Source organism: Eretmochelys imbricata, chromosome 3 (assembly GCF_965152235.1).
Source record: "Eretmochelys imbricata isolate rEreImb1 chromosome 3, rEreImb1.hap1, whole genome shotgun sequence".
Classification (NCBI taxonomy): Eukaryota; Metazoa; Chordata; order Testudines; family Cheloniidae; genus Eretmochelys; species Eretmochelys imbricata.
This window is the reverse complement of record NC_135574.1, coordinates 49,342,892-49,367,701: the sequence shown is the minus strand read 5'-3', so window position 1 is coordinate 49,367,701 and position 24,810 is coordinate 49,342,892. Positions and strand designations below refer to the sequence as shown.

The 24,810-nt window shown below is 38.2% G+C and overlaps 1 protein-coding gene across 2 annotated transcripts in view; it reads left to right on the top strand.

Annotated features, from left to right (window-relative positions):
- KHDRBS2 (KH RNA binding domain containing, signal transduction associated 2) overlaps positions 1-24,810 on the top strand; it is a 573,690-nt gene that overhangs the window by 517,173 nt on the left and 31,707 nt on the right. For both annotated transcript variants that reach the window (XM_077811602.1, XM_077811603.1), the window contains one exon: positions 13,861-13,943. In XM_077811602.1, the coding sequence (XP_077667728.1) occupies positions 13,861-13,943 (83 nt within the window). The remainder of the gene's footprint in view (positions 1-13,860; positions 13,944-24,810) is intronic.

Here is a 24,810-nt window from a genome sequence, read left to right as displayed (position 1 = left end):
TAGGGTTTAGAAAAAAATTAATCATTAGCAAACCACTTTTGTTCTTTCAGCTCCATTAGCTTTGTTTCCTTTTCTTAAGTGGATTTAGCTGAAACATATTGCTGCCTTGTGTACAAATAGCCCTCTGTACAAAGGGAGGGCTGAAAATTGCATCAACAGAAAATAACCAAAGGCTAAAGTTAAAAATCTTTCACGGTATACAAAGAAAAATAATGACCGAAAGTACCAGGGGGCGCAACCAGATGATAGAGTAGAAGGCTTCTTATGAAGGAATATTTTTCCCAACTGGCTAAGAGAGACAACAGAAATGTGTTGTGTCTAGGAATTTATGATGTTACAAGTTTCTGCTCGTGTGCGTGTGCATGTTTTTTCCTTGAACGAGTAATGGGGATTGACTTACTATGTGTGCTTCACAAATTAAACTATTGAAGACTGAAATCACATAAAATCATTTTCAGTGTCAAGTATACAGCTAAACGGGTTTGGGGATTAGTGAGAAGGTCTGAGGAATGACAGCAAAACTCATTCATATAAAAAAACAAGACATTGCAAGTGCATCAGTAAAAGAATGATCTCTGCAGTCTAAATTGCGCTTCAGCATACATCGCTGAAGAACGATATTTTTGAACATCATTTTCTTTTAGAAGGCAGTCAGGCTGTCACATTTGACACTGTTTATCTAATAGGGTTGTTAAAAAGAAGAGCTCAAAAGATTGAGCTCAAATCCAGAGATTTGAATTATGATGAACATCACTTTCTGGCTTCCACCCTTTGTAGCGTCCATTGTCATTAACAACAGCCTCAAAACCCTCTGCGCTCATACTCATATGAGTAAGCTAAAGGGCTAAAAGCTTTGCAATTACAAAAGAGTAAGTTTTGAAGGTGTTAAAAACATATATTAATCTACTACATACGATGCAAGAAAGTCAGAAACCTGTTTCCTATAAGAACTTGACTCATTTTAACAGTGTATGCCATGCTTTCAAATAAATTGGCTGTATGATTACTGTAATAGGCACAGCTGTGCTTAGATTTGTTATATTCCAATACAGTTCTCTCGCTCTCTCTCTACTATATTAATATCACTGAAAAGAACCCTATCCTGCTGATTTAAAAGGATACTTGTTCTATAGCATTAATGAGTATAAGATAAAGTGAGCAAGCTGGTATGACTATAATTATCAGTGGATTGGTGGCTCTCAAAATATTCTTATATACAGTATTTAGGTAATTTCTAACAGGTAAATATGCCAAAATAAATAGAAGGAATTAGGAAGAAGTCAGTCCAAAGCAGATCCTCATAACTGTTTGACCCTCTTATTTTGAAATACAGTTTTTAGTTAGAGCTGGATGAAAAAGGTTGATTTTTTTTTTTTTTTGGTTTGCTCGGAGTTCTGAAAAAAAAACCAGATTGGATCAAACTGAAACATAAAAATTCCAAAAAATGTTGATGAATCAAATAATCCAATGACTAATTTTTTATACAAAGTGGAATAGTTTCCACAGTAGAGATTGAGGGAGCCCTGCCTTCGAATGTCCCATAGCCCAGTGATTTGAGTGCTTCATGAAATGTGAGAGAGGCAAGTTCAAATCCCTTCACCACATCAGCTAGCAGGAGGAAATGACCCAGGTATCCCACATCCTGTGAGTATCCTCATCAAGGTTATTAAGGGTGGCAGCTCATCCTCCAGTTGTCTTATGCATGGGACCTAAGTTCTCCATCCCCCCCCAAAAAAAAATTGTTTGAAACTATTCAGGGAATTTGTCTTGAATTCATGAATAGTTTTGGGTCAAATAAAACTGCATTTTTCAAAAAATAAACTATTAGTCTGAAAAAATTGCTCAGCTCTATATATTTAACACCTCTGTGTTCTTGTACAATATGTGACATAATAAACATCTACAGATAGCTGCTGTGCATTATTGGCAAATTATGTAAGTAACCCTTGACCCGGACAATGTGGTTAATTACTGACAAGTATCTATCTCCTCTTCCACACTTGATCTACACTATAGAGGAGGATATGGCAAGAGACCCCTCTGAGTCCGTAGTTTCCCCATATATCCTTAAACCTTGTCAATCTGGTTACAGGACAGGTGGCATTGGTAGAAGATCTCCTTCTGGTGATGGATAAAGATCAGGCTTCCATGCTGATATTATTAGACTAATTTGCATCCTTCACCATTGATCATTAGCTGTTGTTAACTTCCTTGCAGACTGTGGAAAGGAAAAGACGGCACTGCTGTTGAGTGGATCCATTCTCTCCTGGCTAAATATTCCAAGAGTGTGGGATGGGGCACTTATTTATATTCTCTTAGGGGTATTCTCCAGTGGTGGTCTAAAAAGTTTAATTTTTCCCCCTTCCTGCTCATTGGAGGGCATTAGGAGAGTTAATTCGGAAGCATGGCCCGCAGAATTTTCACACAATTCCATACTTCTATTGCACTTAACTCAGCTAATGCAACTGAACACCTGGTCCAGTGTCTGGTAGATTTTGGGGAATAGATAAGAGCTAGCTGGAGTTGAAGCTAAATCTAGATAAATCCGAGGTGATGTTGGTCAGCTGTGAAAGCAAGGGGAAGAAATAGCAATGATGATTTCTCCACCTTTAATTGAATGTTTGCATCTCCCATTTGTGGCTTGTCACAATCTGGGAAAGGAGTAGTCAATTATTTTTTGTCAAGGTACAAATGTCTTGGTCAAGGTATAGTCAAGGTCCAGACACCAGAGAAGAAAATAATAATAAAAAACCACAGTGATGTTGATAATAAGTAAATAAAAAGATTTTGGAGTCCATTCAAAACTGTCTGGACGTCCGGATTTGGCCAGCGGTCTGCCTATTGACTACCTCTGTGGGTTTTGAAGGATCCTCCACTGCTGCTAGATGATCATGAAAATTTAGTACCATCCACACCCAGTTACAAGATTATGATGGTTTCTTCTGAATGCCAAACTGGCTGCCGTGAACCATAACTTTGACACCTTGAGGCAGCACCTTAAAGACATTCAAAAATTAAATCTCATGCAGACTTCAGTGGCTCACTTTGTAAGCAGAGTATCTTGCCAACATCACGTGAAACCTCTGTGATCTGTACAGGCTTCCTGGTGCTTTCCAGGTGGAGTTTAATGTGTTGGTTATGACCAATAAAGCTCTAAAAGGCACTTTAAATCTTCCTCCTTCCTCATGCCATACCTCAGTGGAAGCACTTGTGCTGGATCTCCCTTGATTTAAGGGTCTGGGAATAGAATGTTGCCCCAACTCAGTCCAAAACAGCTTGTGGTTAATAACCTTCTGGGCTTGCTGACAGATACATCTGTGTACTCAGCCTGATGAAAAGGGAGGGATTTGACCAGGTTCAGTCTGCGTAGAAGTGAGGAGTTTTATGAGACTTCTGTAGAGGGTTGAATTTTTTTGTCTGTTATGAGCTTAGCTGCTTCTTAATATTTTTGTTTGTGCCCAGGGTGCAGAGGGTTTTGGATAGGTGCCTCATTTTAATATTTGTATACATCTAAATGAATAAATAATAAGTATTGGAAAGGTGTAAACACTAAGGAAGTGAAGGCCTGAGGGTGACACAAAGGGACATATTTAGCAGTAGGGGGTGAAATTAGGAAAGGTATCCTGACAGCAAGATCTATTAGACTGTCGAATAGTGAAATAGTGGAATCCCTACTGCTTGAAATATTTAAAACTAGATTAGACAAAGCCCTGGAAAATAAGCTGGAAGAAACAATTTTACCCTGGCAAAGGATTGGAATATGCAATCTAATTCTCTTCTGTCTCTAATATCTGTGATTGTATGCTCTAAATACAAAAATTATAGGCAATAATATCAATTTCAAGGCTATCTGTCATGACTTTCAATCAATAAAATTCCATTATTTTCACTATTTTGCTTGTCACTCCATTACAATCATAATTACAAATAGTTTATTTTTAATTAGATTTGACCTTTAAGCAGTAATTCTTCTAAAAGAATGAAAATCATTTTTGGTAAGTTAAATCCTTTTGCATAGCTTTTAAAACTAAGAAGAAATTTTATACTGGATCTAATGCTTGAGTACAGAATAAGAGAGTATCATACTGGAAATATCTTTTCTAATACTCTATTGTCTGTGTCCATTGAAATATAATATATGGGTGCTTTGTTCTTTATTCCTGTACAGTAGATAGCGCCATTTGGAATTTTGTGGTTCCTCTTTACTCAGCTGTTATTAGCAGCAAACAACAATGTGCTATATACTGAATCAGTGTCTTGGAAGAAAACACTAGTTGAATTACTGCTTAAGCACTACATTGGTAGTTAGTATAAAATATGATTGATGTCAAATAACTTAATAAACAACGAATATATAAGCCATATATAATAGGAATATTTGTTTACTATTTTGGAGCTTGCTAAGTAAATCACTTGGGCCTCATTAGCTCTGATATCCTTACCCAGGGTTTGAAAATATGTCTTAGGCCCAAATCCTGCAACTGGCTCCACTTGGGTAGAGTTCTGCAGCCATGCACAGCCCAACTCATTTCAATGGGACCTCACATGGGTTAAGATTGGAGCCTTACTTTAGAGATGTTTTGGAAAAGAGACATTTCAAGATAAAAAAATGAAAGCTTAGGAAAATAATAACTAGGATATAATGTCAATAACACTGTGTTAGTGCACAAATCTTTCATCTTCAGAAAATCTGCCTTATGGTTCAGCCAGGGACCGAGGCACCATGAGTAATTTTAAACATCTGAGTAGTCCAGTGGGCGTCAATGGAAAACTTACATATTTAAAGTTATTCACCTACTTAAGTATTTGGCTGAATCAGAGCCTAAAATCCAGTTTATGTTCTGAGTGAAAATGTTTAGTCATCTCATGATAGTCTCCATTTTTCACTTTGCAAAAACAGCCATACATTTTGGTATAATTCAGCATGCTTGATAATTTCTGCTCAACTGTAACTAGAGCTCGAAGGGCTGAAGTAAGGAAGCAGGCTGAACTGTGTGTGATAGACTGCACGTCACCAGCACACACGGTACCTAGATCAAGCCCATGCCATTAGTTCCTCATGTTCAAGAACACCAAGTTCATTCACAGCTTTGACAGAAGAAACCCTTACGTGTGCATGTGTTTTCTTGGTAGATTTTCAAATCTAACCTCTCATAATGTGGTTTTGGATAAAATACAGTTTTTATATGGTTTCATCTGTTACACATAATTGTTTCAATAAACTGCTCCTATTGCATTTATTTGAAAATAACATGAAAGATACTACATATCTGCTGATCCAGGAACAGTAGTAAAGGAAGAAACTTCTCTTTTTGCAACATCTTCTTCTAAAAAGTGCTTTGAAACCTCTTCAAAAAGAAATCAGCCTTAAGATTTAAGAAATTAGATTTTAAATAAGGAATGTTGGTATGTTGTATAAGCAGGTATATGAACAGTAAGGAACATCTTGGTATCTCAACAGTCAAGTAATTCATAGCTGGATATCATTTGCATATCAACAGCAATAACATTGATATTTCAATATAATTACAGATGTAAAGATTCTGCCCAAAGCAGAGAACATAAGATGCTCAAGAATGTCAATGGTTATTGAGTTATATAGTATTGAGTGGTCCAAGAACACTAACAATGATAAAGAATATCAATAACTGGAGTTAGACTTATGTACTTTCAATAATGTAGGCTCCATTCTATGAAGATTCTGAAAACTTGATTGAAAAGTTTCAGTTAAATACAAAACAAATGTGCATGATGCTGTCAATCACATTTTGCGTACTTTTTGTTCTGTTTGGTTAAAAAAGAGCATAAAAACTCGATGAAAATTTGAAAGAAAAGTTGGTACAGTAACTCCTCACTTAAAGTCATCCTGGTTAACTTTATTTTGTTGTTACATTACTGATCAATTAGAGAACATGCTCATTTAAAGTTGTGCAATGCTCCCTTATAATGTTTGGCAGCCGCCTGCTTTGTCCTCTGCTTGTAGAAAGAGCAGCCCGTTGCAGCTAGGTGGTGGGGGCTTGGAACCAGGGTGGACTGGGAGCCCCACATCAGCTTCCCGCTCCCCTAAGTTCCCTGCGGGGCAGCCACCCAGCAGGCTATCAATTGCCGGCAGTTTAGCTGTCCCTCCTCCCACTGCCATGTGCTGCTCCTGCCCTCTGCCTTGGAGCTGCTCCCGGGAGCCTCCTGCTTGCTTTGCCGGCGGGGGGGGGTGCGCTAATGTCAGGGTGTCCCCCTCCCCCCTGGTCCTGCCCCCCGCTTACCCCATCTCCATAGAGCTGAGGGGGGACACGACAGGGCTCAGGATGGAGGGAGCTTGCTGGCAGCAGCTGCTGTCTCAACTTGCTGATCTACTTAAAAAGGCAATGTATTTAGAGTGCGGTCAGCGTCTTAAAGGGACAATGCACATCTCACTCTCTCTCACTCACAGAGTGTGTGTCTCTGTCTCTGTCTGCCATGCTGTCTCCCCCGCTCCATTCGTGCTGCCTTATAGAGTGTGAGGCTACATTAACAACAATGTGTTAACCCTTGAGGGCTCAGCCAAGTGCTAGTTTATCATTTAGCAGTAAGGCATTCCCTGGGAAATATCCCATGCTCTTCCACCCTCTGACTTCACCACCTCAACCAAGCTTCGCAATCATCATTCCTGTGTACAGTATTAAATTCTTTGTTTAAAATGTATACTGTGTGTGTGTGTATAAAAGTGCTTAAAATGCTATAAAATACAGCAGAAAGAGATTATTCTTTTTAAATCTGGAAGCATGTTTGACTAAGAATTCAAGTTTTCTGAACTGTCTTTCCATACCCTTCACATACTGTTCTTTTAAAAACAGCATGCAAACCTCTTCTTGTTGACTCCAAAATGTATTGAGAGTTCTTACATTCTTCCAAAGATGTCTCACCATCATCTCCCCTTTTTATATTTTAGCTCAGTACACACACAAGTATTTTATAGAAAACTACACTCTGGTACACCAGTTTGCAATTTCAATTTTAGCCCTTTCTGGGGTTTTGTTTTCTCCCAGTATTTGGACATATTCTTCTCAGTGGTATGGTACATGGTGGATCAACTAAAACCTAGGACAAGGAATATTCTGTTAATAGGACAAAATGTCTTTGGGGGAGGTAGCCCTTACTTATGGTATGTATTTCTAACTCACCTACCACCTTGTTATCTAAGTGCCCTGGATGCCAACTCTTAGAATTATTCTTTAAAGGTGATATGAAGGCCACAACTTATTACTCTGATTTTGCAATTCTTACATTGTCTTCCCATTTTTATGTTTATCCATATTTTACGCTTATTAGCTTTATTGTTTTTAAAGTACTTATGGGTATAGCTCCACTATACTTAGTTGTTAAGTTTGATTATTCCCAGTTACTAAATTCATGTGTTGTATTGAGAATCTTCAAAGACATTTGTGTGTGTGTTTGGAGATGGGGGAAGGTTTGGTAAGTAAAATGTTATTATTACTCAATTTCTTTAGATTCATCTGCATTTTCTCATCCCCTTAGAATTCACTAAGTGCAACAGATTTTTATTTAAATCTCCTAACTATGATCCACTTCCTCTTCAAAGTCATTAATAACTACAAATAACATTGCTAGTCCCAATACAATCTCAGAAGTGTATTTCTGTTCTCTTCTTTGCATATGTATCCATATCTGTCTATATATTCCTGATCACTGTAGTGTCAGAGCATATCCTAGTACTTTAATAAATGAAAATGTTCTCTCTTCCCTGTCCCCAAGAAGCAAGCTTAGACTTAATGAGTGAATCTGTGAGAATGAGGGTACTGTTGTAGGAAAGCCAGGGTGGAGAGGTGACTATTATAGTTGGCTATGAGTATGATGAAGTTTGTGGTCATGCTTATTCCAGCTGGTTCTATCAGTTCCTTAGTTGTGGTCCATTTTGTGTGAAAGTTATTTTTCCCACAGTCACAAGCCTACCCCTACCAGATGATAGCATCATCTTTCCAGTGGAATGCAGCTGTCATAAGAGAGCCTGATCATGGAGGGAGGGAGGGATGGTTTCTCAGGCAACCAGAACTAGTCCCATAGAGAGCCTTGAAAATCAAACCTTATCAAAAGCCTTTTGGAATTCTAAGAACTATGTCTATTGGGTCCTCCTTACCTGCAATTTCATTAACATTTTCAAAGAATTCTGATCGTTCAGAGAAGGACTTCTTTCCCTTACAGAAGCCATGCAGTTTGACTCTATCAGTTTATAGATATTGTACAGGTGTTTTAATACTCTGTGATTATACCAGAGGATAAATGTTCAGCTAGTATAAATTGACCTACCCCTGATCTGGCTCAGTTGTCATAAATATAAAGGGAAGGGTAAACCCCTTTGAAATCCCTCCTGGCCAGGGGAAAGCTCCTCTCACCTGTAAAGGGTTAAGAAGCTAAAGGTAACCTCGCTGGCACCTGACCAAAATGACCAATGAGGAGACAAGATACTTTCAAAAGCTGGGAGGAGGGAGAGAAACAAAGGGTCTGTGTGTCTGTCTATATTCTGTCTTTGCCGGGGATAGACCAGGAATGGAGTCTTAGAACTTTTAGTAAGTAATCTAGCTAGGTATGTGTTAGATTATGATTTCTTTAAATGGCTGAGAAAAGAACTGTGCTGAATAGAATAACTATTTCTGTCTGTGTATCTTTTTTGTAACTTAAGGTTTTGCCTAGAGAGGTTCTCTATGTTTTTGAATCTAATTACCCTGTAAGGTATCTACCATCCTGATTTTACAGGGGGGATTTCTTTATTTCTATTTTTTATTAAAAGTCTTCTTGTAAGAAAACTGAATGCTTTTTCATTGTTCTCAGATCCAAGGGTTTGGGTCTGTGGTCACCTATGCAAATTGGTGAGGCTTTTTATCCAACATTTCCCAGGAAAGGGGGGGTGCAAGTGTTGGGAGGATTGTTCATTGTTCTTAAGATCCAAGGGTCTGGGTCTGTAGTCACCTAGGCAAATTGGTGAGGCTTTTTACCAAACCTTGTCCAGGAAGTGGGGTGTAAGGTTTTAGGAAGTATTTTGGGGGGAAAGACGCGTCCAAACAGCTCTTCTCCAGTAACCAGTATTAGTTTGGTGGTGGTAGCGGCCAATCCAAGGACAAAGGGTGGAATATTTTGTACCTTGGGGAAGTTTTGACCTAAGCTGGTAAGGATAAGCTTAGGAGGTTTTTCATGCAGGTCCCCACATCTGTACCCTAGAGTTCAGAGTGGGGAAGGAACCTTGACATCAGTGTCTCCTTGTATGGGAAGTATTCCACCTGACAATTACACACATCAATTAAAATGGTTTGTGAGAACTTATATAGGCAACAGAAATGTGAAAGGCATTTTCTGAAAGAAAAGTTGGTTAAATGAATAGAATTATATCTGATCCAAATTCCACTGAAATCTGTTTCTTGTAACCACACATTGGGTAATCACGTGAAAGGATTCCGTACCTGTAAAACTAAACTGGCTCTTTATTAAGAGAACTATTTACAGAGATATTGCAAGTGCAGCTAACATCCCAACTAGGTGCATCCACACTAGCTCTCTGGTGCCTTCTTCAGACTGTTCCCTCCTGCAACCTGTGTTCCTGCCTCCAAGATATATACAGGTTACTACAAAATCAGTGGGAATCTTTCTGGAAAGCCCCTAAGTCATTTACTCTATTGCCCTAATAATGCAGGCTTCTGCTTTACAGTGTATATATATCATGGTGCTTTGTCCTGTTTAGTATAATGTATCTTTGATAGTAATAGTTTGTTCCTTACGAGTTCTAGAAACTAGAAATTATTACATTATACTTAATTATTTGAAATGGTGCTAATAATGTGTTACAAGTGTGGTCATAAGTGAGAATTCACTTCCAAAAAAATAGCATGAGGTAGAGAGAGAATCTTGAACCAGAAATATTATTTTTGAATTGTTGGAGCTTTACACGTTTTATCCCTATTTTCCAGTTGTTCTGTTTGAACCACCAGCCCCATATTGATATACTCTGAGCCTTTAGGGAGACTTCAAATCTGTAACTTGAATTTGCAGAAGTGTCAAGTATTAACTGTTCTTTGCTCTACTGGTGCTGAGCATTGATCCACCTGAGGCATTAGTGTAAGATAATTTGTTCCCTTACCTTTCCTCTAATACAGTGGGCAAGTGCACTGAGATGCTTTCCTTTATCTATTCTGTTTTATACAGGTTCCTATACTGTTGTCATCACTGTAGTATCTCAGTGTCTTCAGTAATGTATTAAGCAGTGTGACTAATGTCTAGCACATGTGGTTCATTCTTTCTCTCATCCTCTTCTCAGAGGGAGAATTGTGCGTGCAATGTAATGTTTTGTTTTGATCATTTTTCATATTTTTTAATTTATTTTTGCAGGGGGAATTTAAATGTACATGTTGCTCTGTGTTTATATGAGAGAGGGCAGGTCGAAAAAAGTGTGTCTGCACTTGAAGTGCAAGGTGGTGAAGTTTGTTATAGTCTTTAATTGCTGTCAGTTTATTCCAGAATCTTGTACTTTCCCCTGAGAAAATTCAGTCTCCTGAACAGACAAGCTTTACCCCTACTGTAGAAACTCCTGAGGAGTAGAGTTGTCAGCCACAGTCTTCAATCTCAGAGTTTTAGGTAATCTTTTAGATATGCTTTTCCAGACCACTGGGCATCTGAAGATGAGACGACCAAGACCTTGAACTTGACTCAATATTCTATGGGAAGACAGCGTGGAGAGCAGAGGACAAGTTTGCTTTGCTCATTGTTGTCTGTTTCCCCTAGTTAATCCAGTTCCTTCTTTTCATGTCTAGCTGTGGGTGTAGGAACTTTTCCTCTATGCCTAGAAAAAGTTTCTTGTTTTTTTAACCAAAAAATCTCCAGTTATCTTGTTATAGTTTAGACATTTTAGGTAAAGAGTGAGAGCTTTTAGGTAGTGCCAGGAATTTTAAATTATTTCTATGCTGTTACACCATTTAGGTTCCCACATTTTCTCTAGTTAAGTTCCAGGCCACCGTAACTACTCCAAACAGCCACACTTCAGTAGCGTGTTTCATATCTTTTCCATATTGCTGGATTTGGATGAACATGTGTGCTACCTTGAGGAACACCATTACCTAGGAATCACTGTCCATGCTTGGTTTCTAGCCTTCTTCATGACTGAGGTCCTATAAGTCAGCACCTCAGAATCATCTCCTAGTCAGAGCCCCATATCTGTCCAAGGACAGATTAGGCTTTCATTTGTTTCAAAGCCCTTACAAATGAGGAAACAGAAGACTTCGTTGCCAGGAGCAGCCTTTTCATCTGCCTCCAAGTTGGCGAAACGTTTTGATTCAGATTCCTGGGCTGCTTCAGTGCCACAAGTCATTCTGCATTTTTGTCTGCCAATGCCTGAATACCTTTACTGCAGGGGCTCCAGTGATGTCCCTCCCAGGCAGGAACCAGCTGGTCCCGCAGTTGCAGGTTCTTTGGTTCTGGAGTCTGTCAGAGCACTAAGAAGTCCTCTTGTTTAACAGACTGTTGTTGGTACTGAGCTTCCTCCCTCATATCTGGGGGCTTGGTCAGGAGCAATGTTTGTGGAAGCCTCCATTCTGTGGTCTTTTGCCCTCAAACATAAGGGTAAGAGGAAGTAGAATTCAGAGAAGGTCTCTGTAAGAGGGGACTCACTGCTGTCCCAAAGGAGAAATAAGAATCATTGCCATGATTCTAGGTTGGTCTTGATTCTGGCTTTCTTGGTTCTTAAGGCGCTTTTGGCCCTTCTAGTGATATCAGTCCTTCTGATTCCATGAGGTTCTCCCTGCTTTGGTGATTGTGGAAGTCCCTCGGTGTTGATGGTGGTGTTTTGAGGGTTGTGGAGCGGGTTTCCTGCTTATGCTTGCAGGCAAGAGGTCTCTGTAGGAAAGTGTGCGATCAGAATCAGTAATGAAAGAGCCAGCTTAAAGTGAGGTAGGGTGAATTGAGTTTCATTGACTTAGGGAGCAGCCAGTTTTCTCTCTGTGTGTTTTGGATTCTTGTGTGTTATCATTCTGAATTCTAAAAAATAAAGTAGTGTGCCATCCAGCAAGGGAATTTATGCTTTTATCTATTTTGTCTGCATGTAGGCTATGAACATAACAGTGATGAACTAACATCTTCTATACAGTACCCATTGCTCAACAGAGGGATCCAATGAAGGTCTCCTTCTGGTCTAGAAGATGTATCTGAGTCATCTGATTCAGAGTTTGTGTTCTTAGGATGCCTGGTTCAGCATCAGCACCATCCAAGACAGCTCAGAAATTTACCTAGACAGTTCACAGGACTAGGGAACTGCGCCTTTGGTGATTCACATTCTTCACTAGAAGCCAATGCTTTGTTTTCAGGCTCTCTGGGGTAATTTTATGTAGTTGGTGTTCCACCTATACCAGACCATTAATACCCCAGGTTTCATTCCAAAACTTCATTCTTACCTTGGGAAATTTAGTTCTATAACCTGCATATTAGGAAAGTGAAGAGTTCTCTTTTTATTTGAATAATACTAAGATATTTAGGAAGTCACCAAAATGTTTTGTATCTATTAGAGATCAGAGTAAATGAAATACTAGTTCCATGCAGAGCCATTCAAAATGAATGATACATACTGAAACACATTGCACTTTGGCTAGTCTACCCATACTGGAAGGTCTTAGGGCTCATTCTACTAAAACTAAGGTGGCTTTGATGGTTAACCCCAGTAAGGTTTCCATTATAGAAAACTGCATGGTTGCTATCGAGTGCTCTATATACACCTTCACTCGGGGCTCCTCTCTTCACGTGATATCTACATCCGACAATCAATTTGAGAACGCATTTCTAAATTAATTACAACTCATCAGCCCACATTCCTGGAGTCAAGGTGTTGTACTGATAGCTAGAATCCCACATAAGAAAAAGAATATGCAGTCAATTCCTAGTAAATGTAATTGTTTGAGAGTGTTGCTTCCATATATTCACAATTCTTGTCCATCTTCCTCTCTCTCCTTTGGAGTTCTACTCTTAAAGGATTCTGGGCTTTAGCAGAAAGAACTGAGATGTTTGGGGACCACACAGCCTATTAGAATCTTGGTTCTGAACATTTGGTGCTTTGTGGGGGTGAAGCTTGTGCAGTCCCAAGGTGCACTGTTTTTCTGGAAGGTTTCTGAAGCTCAACAGCTCCTGTGGGTGATTCCCATAAGAGTGAATGTCCACATTTAGTGCTAAGTAATCTAGTAATCTTTCTTTCTTTCTTTCTTTCTTCACTGAACACACTTTGGTAATTGAACTTGTAATAGAAAGTCATATTGCCAACACTGTGACAAAGCCTGAAATGCTCAATAAAGCTAAAGGTGTTTGTTATAAAGGTTATTTAGAATGATCATTATCATGGCTGCTTGCCCAGACCTAGACAAATATTTTTTTTTAAAAAGGACTGAATGTTATGGTTTTATACTCAATAACAACATTCTTAACAGTGTTCTAAGATCAATATATTTTTTCACCATTTGTTCATTTCAATGGTTATAATTCACCTATAAATAATTACAAAAACTTTTGTAATATCGAATTCCTGAGAAAACAATTGTCTTCATTAGCATCTGTCAGTGTTCTAAATGAACCCGGTTGAAAAGCTGTTCCTTCAACAGTGCACTGCATTATATCAATGGATATACTAAGTTCTCAAATTAATAATTTATTTCTTTACTCTTTCATCATATGTGCTTATTGTTAGCATGTTTAGTTGTATAATTCTGGTCTCATAGCCTGCATAATAATGTAAACAATCCTGTATGCAAATATAGCATCTATACATTAATACATAATTTTTGCAGCCTAATATACTTCCTTATTTATCAATCTTCTAAATAGGGTATATTATTTTTCCCATAGGGATATGATGATGGATATGGGGGTGAATATGATGACCCAAGCTACGAGGCATATGATAACAGTTATGCCACCCAAACACAGAGGTAAGCAATCATAATTATAAATTATGTTTTCAAATGACCGAGCCTTTGTTCTCCTATGCGTTTTGTATAATGTGCATTTCAAATCTTACTTTCTGACAGCAAACAATTCCTCAAAACATCTGCATAATTTTTTGAAATACTTATAATCAAATATCATCAAAAAAGGCTACCAGAGTTAACATACAAGATTACCAGAATTAAGGAAAGAATACAGAAAAAAATACATTTCTAGAATCATTTCAAATTTTAGCCTAATTTTAAAAACAAATCCAAGTGATTATACCTTTCCTCTACCTTGTGTTTCTCTGAGTTTTTGTTCTAGAGTGTAAAGTCTTCAAGGCAGATATCATACTTTCCTTCCTGTTTGTACAGCTCATAGCACATCATGAGCTCTACCAGAAACAAGTAGTAAATAACAATGATGGTGGTAAACACTTGTGATTAGTCAACATACACTAACAAAGACAACTGCAATACTTTATGTCTGTAACCTTAGGTTTGAGGGCAAACAACCCATCTACTTTTAAGACAGTTTGATTAATTTATTAACAGGATTATATGATGAGGTTGGTTGTGATAGCAGGGGACTAGACTCAGTGACCCAGCTGGTCTCTTTCCTTCCTCTATCCCAGGGGTTCCCAAACTTGGTTTGCAGCTTGTTCAGGGTAAGCCCCTGTCGGGCCGCGAGACATTTTGTTTACTTGAGCATCTGAAGGTATGGCCACCCACAGCTTCCAATGGCCGCGGTTCGCTGTTCCTGGCCAATGGGAGCTGCGGGAAGGATAGAGGTCAGATTACAGAATTACAAATAAAGGCGTAAGAAGGGAAAGATAAAAATCTTACTTAATTAGTGGGATTCCCAGCAGGCAAACAAACAAACAAATTTTCCTGTAGAGAGTTATGCATTTCAGAGATTGCAGGTCCTAAAATTAACATGTTCACTGCTGAGTACTTTGCTGATGAAGATGCCCATTAGAACCATCTTCAGCTCTAGAACTGCTGTAGTGGTACTTGAGATGAATAAGAAGGCAATGCCTTTGGTAAGTATTTGTTGTAGAACCAGTGAAGCTGTTAAAAGGGTTTTGTACTATGTGAATGCTTACCCTTTCATGTATACTTTAACCACACTTCAGAAGTAGTGGTGTATTAGTTGCTGCATGTTCATAGGCAAATACACCCCCCAGGCCCACCGACATTAAACTAATGAGAAAAAATGCATTATATTCAAGCTACAACCACTAGAGATGTCTTGTATCAAAAAGAAGACTTAAAAAGGAATCAAAATAACTATGTTAACTAAACTAATATTTATTAACATAGGTTTAGCAGACTTTTCACAAAAGTGAACTAGCAGCAAAGGATTCAAAATACATATTATGTTCCTAAGCAATAAATACATTGTTTGTTTGTTTCTGTTTTGTATGTCATATATGGCCACATGTAGCCATCCTTACCTCTCACAGCCACCATTTGAAAAACTAAGCCAAGAGGCTGCCCTGAAGAGCTAAAGGTGTCAGGAATCCAAGTTCCCTGTATACCACATATAGTCCCACTGACTTCAGTGGGACCACTAGCAGTGTGAAGCACTATACAATGTAAGGGTTGCAAAAATTAACCCATAACTTGAAGGATGCTGATGTAAAAGTGCCTGAACTTGTAAACTTTTTGAGAGATCTGATAACCTACGTAAATTCCAGTAGGGTTATTGCTAATATGAATTTATCTATGAAAAGTATAGTATCAGAGAACTTCAGATTGACAACTGTAGTTTTCATTTAACAGAATTCTGCCTAATATCAGCAGTTGAATTATCAGTAGTCTCATGTGACTAGTCACATTGGGCTTCTGTTGATCAATACTCATAACAAAAATATAACACAAAAACTGATGTTTTTTCAGCAGTTATATATCCATGTCTATGCTCCTGCAGCGGCATTAAGTATACTGCCATGAAGATGCAAGTGTTTTCTAGTTCCACACTAATGTTATAATAATACAATATTAATAACTATATTATATTATATTAATAGCTTGCACTATTCATTCAAGCAGCAATAGTTTCTGCAGAACTGACTCAAGTTCACTTAATTAGTCAGGCCTATTGTAAATCTAAAGGCTGCATTCAGCCACAGAGATTAAATTTACAACATTATTGAATTTGAGGAGGGATTTTTTTCCTGGTTATTCTTTTCATGTAATTATGTTCATGCCACCTATCATATGTACTGTATGTGGTCACACCAAAAGAGCATTTTTAGATGTATCCATTAGAACAGAAATATGTCTCTTACTCAATAGTCTATACATTTAGGGCCCAACCTTGCTGAAGTGAAGTCATGGCAAAAGTCTCATTCATTTAAATGATGTAGAATTGGATCTCCACTGTTCTTTTGCCTTACATTCTAGTCTCGGTCCTCCAGCTGTGACTTCAGTGTGACTATTCATATGAGAGCTGCAGAATGTGGCTGCATATGCTGGTAGCATAGATATAGATTAACTATAACCCTTCCATGGAAAAATGAGGCACTAGATACAAATATGATTCTATACTCCTGCAGTTACTTGCTAATTTTTAGTAAGGAAGGGTTGAAGGGTCGCTATGGCCATGACCATGCACCACCGCTGAGCAGAGGGTGCATCACACGAGTCAGCCGTACTACCTGTGCACCTGCTGAGAGCTGCCACACACCAAGGAGTTCTCTGCTGTGAAAATCCAACTGCTTTCTACTCTTTTGCATCACTCAGCCCCATTGGCTTTTGAGGAATTACCCCAGTTAACACGGGTTTAAGTGGGAGAAGAATCTGGCCCAATATCTGTTTTGTGCTGGAGTAGTTTTCAACGAAATTTTAAAGAAATATTAAATTAAAAAGATACTGGGTTGGATTAAACAGGTTTAAGGGGCTAGACACTAGCTACATCTTCCCAGGGGGTGTAAAGCGAGCGTACCAGGCTACTATTTCACACCCTGCTCTCCTTGCTCCTGATTAGGAACATTTACAAGTGAATCTGACATTTCCAGCCCTAGAACAGTGAATGTTCTTGAATGTATCATTAATGGGCTGAGCAGCTGGTTTGCATATATTTTGCATATTGTGATCAAATCATATTAAGTGATCCAAGTCTCTACCTTCAGGACAGTTTATAATAGAGATGATATCAACTCTTATTCTTTTAGATATTTTAATACAGCCACCGAAATGTGTGCATATCCTTCAGATTATAATCTATCCGATAATTCTACACAATACTGCATACAATTAACTTTTTCTTATAGCTCTCTTCTCATGTATGTAGCAATGAGGCAGAATTAGCTAAAAATACAAACCAAATTAGAAACAAAATAGTTAACAGAGTGTCAAGAGAGCAAAAACAGAATTACACATGTCCACTTATTGTACTAATCATTAAAAAACAGGAAGAAACAGCAATCGCCACATCACAGGGGACTTAGACTATGTCCTAGCTACACAGCACCTTCTTAAAGAAATACGCCCGTCAGTATTGCTTTATTTTTAGTCTTAAACAATATCCTGTGACCCTCATTGTAATATCTGGGTGCATATTACAAAAATTAAATGAAAACTATTGCCAAAAACTATCTTGTCAGTCTTGCCTCTGGCATCCATATCCATGGATGAAGTAGGTACTCCCCTACCACAGGCCAAAATGACAGAAAGGACAGAGTGAACAAAATGTGTCTTGCATCACATCACTAAGCCAAGGCTCTGGCAGACTGCAAGAGGGAATGAATGTCAGAAGCAAGAGTGTCCCAGTGCTGTTCTTCCTCAGGAGTTGAATCCCCTGGAGCAGCACCAAGACCATTCTGCTGATCACAACTGCCACAATAGTAGAGAAAATCTATGTAATTAATACCCAGGTCACAGGCCATCCATGTCTATGTAGATGATTACAACAATGTTACCATAATGGCTAGGAACCCTAGTCACGGATCAGGACCCCCCTGTGCTAGGTGCTGTGCACGTAGAACAAAAAGACCATCCCTGCCCTTCAAAATTTACAATCCAAACATCTAAAAATGGATTTGGAGCCAGTGCAGATCACAGGGCACAGTAGTAGCGGAGATATCTCAGTATTTCCCTATGTGAAGTACAGTACAGGTATCATTGGAAGGTAGCTATTGGCAAATTTTGACTTTTTAATGATGTCCACTATAGAGGGGAAATCTTCTCATAGCTCATCACTAATCCATCAGTTCCTCTTGCCCTGATATTTTAACAGAAAACCATCACCTGGCTGCCTGTCTACCTACTTACGTGGTCTTGTGGAGGAAGCCTGGAAGGCTGCTACATGTTCTGGTGTTGCAGAGTCCTCTGCAGGTGTGACGAGATGTTTACTCCCTTGGCCAAATGTCCTTTTCCGCTCTGTGACCAAAAGTCCTTTTCCGCTCCGTGACCAGATGTCTTTTTCCTTTTCCTCTCCAATCCTCAGATGCAATACTCTGAGGGCAACCTCCACACAGCAGAACTGAGAAACTCCATCACTGGATCCCCCTCCCTCTTACGGAGGGAAATCTCTCTTCATTTAATACAAGTAACCAGCAGTGTACCTGTACTGGACACAATGACCACAAAAGAAAAACTTGGGCTTGGTTTTGTTTCTGTACAAGTTCTTTATTGTTAAAGTGGAAGACATGCTAAGTATAGAAACGAAATAGAGCACAAACAGATTTAATTTCCTACCAAATTATTGATGAGCAAATATTTTCAAAAGACATAAAAGAAAAAGATATAGAGTTGTTGTCAAAACACTTTCAGTATTATTTGCAGGTGCTTACTCCCGTGCATACTGTAGAGCCTCAGTAAATTCCATTCAGATGTATATGTCCTGACTGCATTCAGCAGTAAACTGTATAGATATGCCGAAGAAGTGAGCTGTAGCTCACAAAAGCTTATGCTCAAATAAATTTGTTAGTCTCTAAGGTGCCACAAGTACTCCTTTTCTATTTCATACTAGTTGCAGATTAAGGTATCCAGGAGTAAAGGTATCAATTCTGGTCTATAGTACTTTGAATAACCTCTAATTTCTGCAACAGAGTCCTTCTTTCTTATATCTCCTGCTGACACATAGATATGCCTATCACTTTTGGCTCACCATCTCTGAATATTACAATATAACAAAATATATAGCTACTCTAATCCAGGCAACAGATGGGAGAGTGGTTGCATGGTTCTTGGTAAAATACCATATTCTCTATAATTTTTCTCTCTTGAACCCTCTCCCCATTTTAACCAGTCTGCATTGTATTTATACTATGCTGTATTTTATGTTGGTTTTGTGCTTATATTCACCTGTTCATAAATAAAGATTTCCCTGCATTTTATTTTCAAACCATTGAAATCAATCAAAGCAGCAAGCCTAAAAGATGACATTTTATGTATCTTCACTGCAATCCACTTACAGCATTCATCATCAGAAACTGTTTTCAAATGCCACTTCTCATTTATTTGATTCAATGAGCAAAACTGAATCAAACTGAGTTGCTTTGAAGTAGAAAAAAGTTTGTCTTCTAAATCACTTGCATCCTCTAAAATTCTTAGAAGATTTTTTTCCTCATAGATCTCCACTCTTACGTCTGATGTCCCACTAATAACATTTTTGGAGCAGATTGTACAGTTCTAGAAATTCTCTCTCTCTCTCTCTCTCTCTCTCTCTCGTCTGGATCATTGAACAGCAATCATGGACCATTTGTCTGGCAAATTGTATCGTTAGAATCCATCATTTTCTACAAAACTCCAAAGAACTTGATGATGATTTTCTCTCATGTTTTGTGTGTGTGCATGTGAGAGAGAGCATATTTGGGGGATGCAGCAGTTATTAGTGTGTCAGTAGTCATAGCATATAAATGGGAAACAGGTTTCTATTCCAGACTATGTCACTGATTCACTGTGTGACCTTGGGACCTAATTCTGTAGCTCATCCACTTTTACACTGGTGTAATTCCATTAAGTCCACTGAGTTGCTCCTGATTTATGTTAGCATAAGATCAGAATTTAATAGATTTGAGGGCCAGAATGGACCACTATGATTATCTTGTGTACTCTTCAGGTATACTACTGGTAAAGAATTTAACCCACTGATTTCTACAGTGGAGAGAATTATTTCTCCCTGTTACACTTGTGAACACTATCAAACTGGAGCTCTCAGAATCAGATCCTCTGTTTTCCTTTCTATAAAATAGGGTAAGAACTAGATGAATGACAAAAAAATTTCCATAGATATTTGCTTGAATTTTTTTTTTTTGTATGTTCTTAGGCCGTGGTCATTTTGTGTTCATTTTCTGGGAATAGCCAGGAACCAAGTTTTATTAGAAACCAAACATTAGATTCATGTACATTCATCCAGTCAGTGAACAGAATGATATGAGGGCCCATGCCCTGCAAACACATATGCACATGCTTAACTTTAAACATGTGAGTAATTCATTGACATTTTGGCTCTATTGAGACTACTCACATGTTTAGCTTTAAGCAAGTTTAAGCAACACACCCCAAATTATTAATATTGAGTACTGCACTCACTGCTCAGGCTGAAACATTTGCAATCAATTTATAGTGTAAAAATATTGTACATGATCTAGCACCTTGGGGCCCTGATCCTGATTGGAACCTTTGGTTGCAACTGCAAAACAAATTATTAATAATAAAATATATTTGAATAACAAATATATTCAAAGAAATAATATATGGGGAGATACTCCAGGAGCAGAAAAAGAGGTTAGATTTGTCAAATAAATTATTCCTTCTGCTCTAGTAATAATCCTACTCTGATGATACTTTCAATCAAGAATCACTCCCACATCTTATGCCTCCAGCCTGAGTCCTATTGGAAACGCTACTATATTGTAAGTTTTTTTGACCTTCTTAGGCACCTGTAAGCTGACTCAAGGCCTCTGCCCCACTAAGCATGCTCTAATTTAATGTACATCAGTGGCCCCAGCATATTCTCTCAGATCTCTTGAAATTTTCAGAACGAAAACCTTTTTATTGAAGTTTTCACAAAAATATTTTAATATTATTTTGCAAAAAAATTGAATATTAATTTAGTTTTTTGGCTTTCATTTTTTTCCTTCTCTCTTTACTTCTTTGTTTTACCTTTTTGCACTCTTTTTAGTGGCAAAATGGAAAAATGAAAAAGAGAGAAAGGGAAGGAAAGGAGAAAGGAACAACAACCCCCGCCCCCCGCAATTCTAAAGCAAACATTTTAAAAATGTATATCTTCATGAAAAGTTGCTCATTCTCAAAACTTGTGGAAAGCACTTTTTTTTCATTTTTTTGTTTTTGCAAAAAATCATTGTCATTTTCAACAAGCTCTATTTTCCAACTAGTTCTTAAAATAGCAGAAAGCATGACCTCCTATACCTCTTATTATATAGATATACAAAAATTCTCTCTCCCCCCCACTAAATGTAAAAGATGGTCAGCTGTTCCCGAAAAGAGAATGGACAATAGAGAAACGAGCCTCCAAAAGGTAGATTCCGAATTTATCATCTCATCATTTTTATCCCAAAATCATTTTTATCACAACACTGAGCTGCGGTTGGTGGGTGGAGATGAAAGTCCTACATAACGATATTTATATAAAAGTAGAATTTTAAAGGAACTTCAAATCTTGCTAATGGACAATAAATAGTTCAAGGGATGTACCAATAGACAGTGTAATAACTAACATCATTCCGTCAGTAATGATGTTTCAAGTCTTAGGACGCAAAGGGGAGGGTACAGACACCGAACAATTCGAGGAGCGTTTTTACGCTGAGTGTGAAGGGGTGTAGGGAGCATTTCCATACAGCAAATGTTCTACCAGCACTAATGTGTCAAGCTGAGGCTTTGATTCTTTGTGTCAAAGTGCAAATCTTTGGGATTCCCAGGAAAGACTCCCAGGTGCTAAGTTGCTGATATATTCAGTGTGTCATTACACTGAGCCTCAATAAGAAGCTAAAGCCTCAAGAGCCACTGGGATTTAACCCCCTCTACTGGGTAGCTGGAAGCACTGATATACCAAGCCTTTTGATGGTACAGGAATGGTGGTAATGCACTCAGCCATAGGAGATTCCAATGCAGTTATACCAAAGGTTCTTGCCTGGCCATACCAGGAAGCAGGAAGAATACAAGTGTGTCTCAGTGTTAGTTACCTGATGCGGACCAATGCCACACTGGTATGCTCAAACAGCTTGGCTGGAAAGTGTTGGGCATTTTTTATGGATGCGACCACAAACAAGAATTGTGAGCAACTGCTCGAGCTTTGTGCTGCAACCAGACTCCTTTTTCTGACACTGATTTCAAAGGAAGAACATACAGGCATGGACTTGATATGGGAATGATGGGTGAACCCACAAAGCACTAGAAAGTGGTAGCATGCTGAACACCAAGGCAGGATGTCAGAGAAGATGGAAAGAACACTTTCAGGACCTTCTTAACTGCAGCACCAGGAGGATGCAAAGAGTCCAGTGACCACACCTCCATATAATGTAGAGGATGTCACTGTTGAGGAGGTACGAAGTGCAGCCTGTATGCTAAACAATGGCCACGCTGCTAAGCTGATTGAGCATGGCGGGGATTCCGTCTTGGAGTGGCTGACCCATATTATCAATAAAGTATGGATTCATGAGAACTAAAACAATGCAGCCATCAAATTAAGAGCAACAGGGTCAAAGCAACAAGTTAGTCTAAGTGCTGGATTGAAATTAAATTACCAATTTAGTTAAAACATCTGATTAATACAACAAATAATCAACCCTTATAAATCTTAAAAAGGGACCTAAAGAGGTCACTGTCTGTTTGGTTATAAATCCCAACTAAAGATTACCCATGTCAATCAAAACTATAATTTAGAACTAGTTTAATGTATTGTTACTGAAACAAAATATTATTTAATGTCTGAACCACAGCCTCAGAGCCAATTAAAAGCTTCCTCCTTAGATTTCAGTTCTTGTGAATCCTTCTTTTCAGAAACTGAATGTTTTTTCATTGTTCTTAGGATCCAAGGGTTCTGTGGTCACCTATGCAAATTGGTGAGGATTTTTATCAAACCTTCCCCAGGAAAGGGGATGTAATGTTTGGGAGGATTTTGGGGGGAAAGACGTTTCCAAACGGACTCTTTCCTAGTAATATACCGGTTAGACATTTGGTGGTGGCAGCGAAAGTCCAAGGGCAAAAGGCAAAATAGTTTGTACCTTGTGGAAGTTTTAACCTAAGCTGGTAAAAGTAAGCTTAGGAGGTTTTCATGCAGGTCCCCACATCTGTACCCTAGAGTTCAGAGTGGGGAAGGAACCTTGACAGCCACTTTTTTACAGTCCAGGTTTTCTCAATATTGTTACTAGAAAATGATTTTTTACAAATATATGTTGTAGCCTGATCAATTATTAGAATTATATTTTTTTATTGGGATAACATGCACTTGTCACAAATACAAGGTCCTTTCTCAGGTGACTAGTTGGAGTTAATCAAGATGATAAAATTGGTGAAGCACACACACAAACTTTATAAGCTTTTGTTAATTCAAAGAAATATAATTAAAATAATAGAAAAATCAATATACATAAGTATAAGAATAAGATAAATACAGTAGAGGGGTTTCCTGTACTGTTCATACTGGCTGTCTTACATTGTGCATACTTACAATTTTACGGAGACAATTAGAAACAAGGGGAGAAGAAAAAGTAAGTGGAGCACATCAGGAGACTGGTCCCAGGTCAGGCAACATGCTGTTCTAGAAATGGAAATACCCAAGAAAGCAAAGAAAGTTCCAAATCATGTATAACCATAGGTTATTCAGTCCACATGGACACAGGCAACATCAGCTCACCTTTTCCATATGCATCAGCAATATCAGCCCATCTTATTACATACAGGTCTTTCTAGCTAACTATATTTATGCTTCCAGTACCTAAGTAATTTGCATCAATGTGGTCTGCCTTGTAACAAAACTGCAAAAAGTCCTGAAACTCTTTATGCAAATATTAAAAGTTTGTGGTGTACCTGTTCATGGTCAGTTGCCTGTTCTCTTATCACTGGAAGGCAAAAAATAGTTGACCCAACTATGGGTCACCAACTAACTCCTGCTTTTCATCAGTTATGCTAACCACAAGCAACTTCCTATAATTCTTGCATTGCTAATATTATCCTAACAACCCTATTATTAATGATTTCATACTTACTGTTACAGCTTCAATAACTTCCATTATTATTCCTATAAGCATGCTTAGCAAATAAATTATATTTTACCCCAAACTATAAACCCTCCAAGATCAGGTCAGGGACCAATGGTCAACAATGTATTTAATGGACTGCAATGTATACTCAACACGGTTTACAATAGAGTGGATTAATGAATCAGCAGCCTGTCTCAGGAGATGAGAGTTTAAGTCGGGTTCATTTCAAGAAATGAATTTACTTCACTTAGCTACTGCTCAAAATACCGTCTAAATGTGAGTTAATATGGAATTTGAAATACCATTTAGACATTTTCAGTGAGCTATGTTAACAAGTATTGTGTTCACAAACATAAAATATTTACTATATCACAAACTGCTCCTCCTCTACAGAATATAATACAGCTTGCTTCCTGTATTACTGGTTTGTACAATAACATTTTGAATTCTGTTCATTAGCCATTGAAGTTCCATATGTTCACTGTAATAGGACTTTACTCTCTTATTAGTGTGTATGATGGAGTGGGTATTGTCCATTAATCAGAGTAAAATAATTGTATAGAAGCAAGATATTTTAACTGTTCTTGCAGGTGTTACATTTTGCCGGGCTTCATATTTGTTTGTCTATTTTCTATTCAAGGGCCTGATCCAATGAGCTTTGAAATCAATGGGTGTCTTTCCACTAACTTCAATGG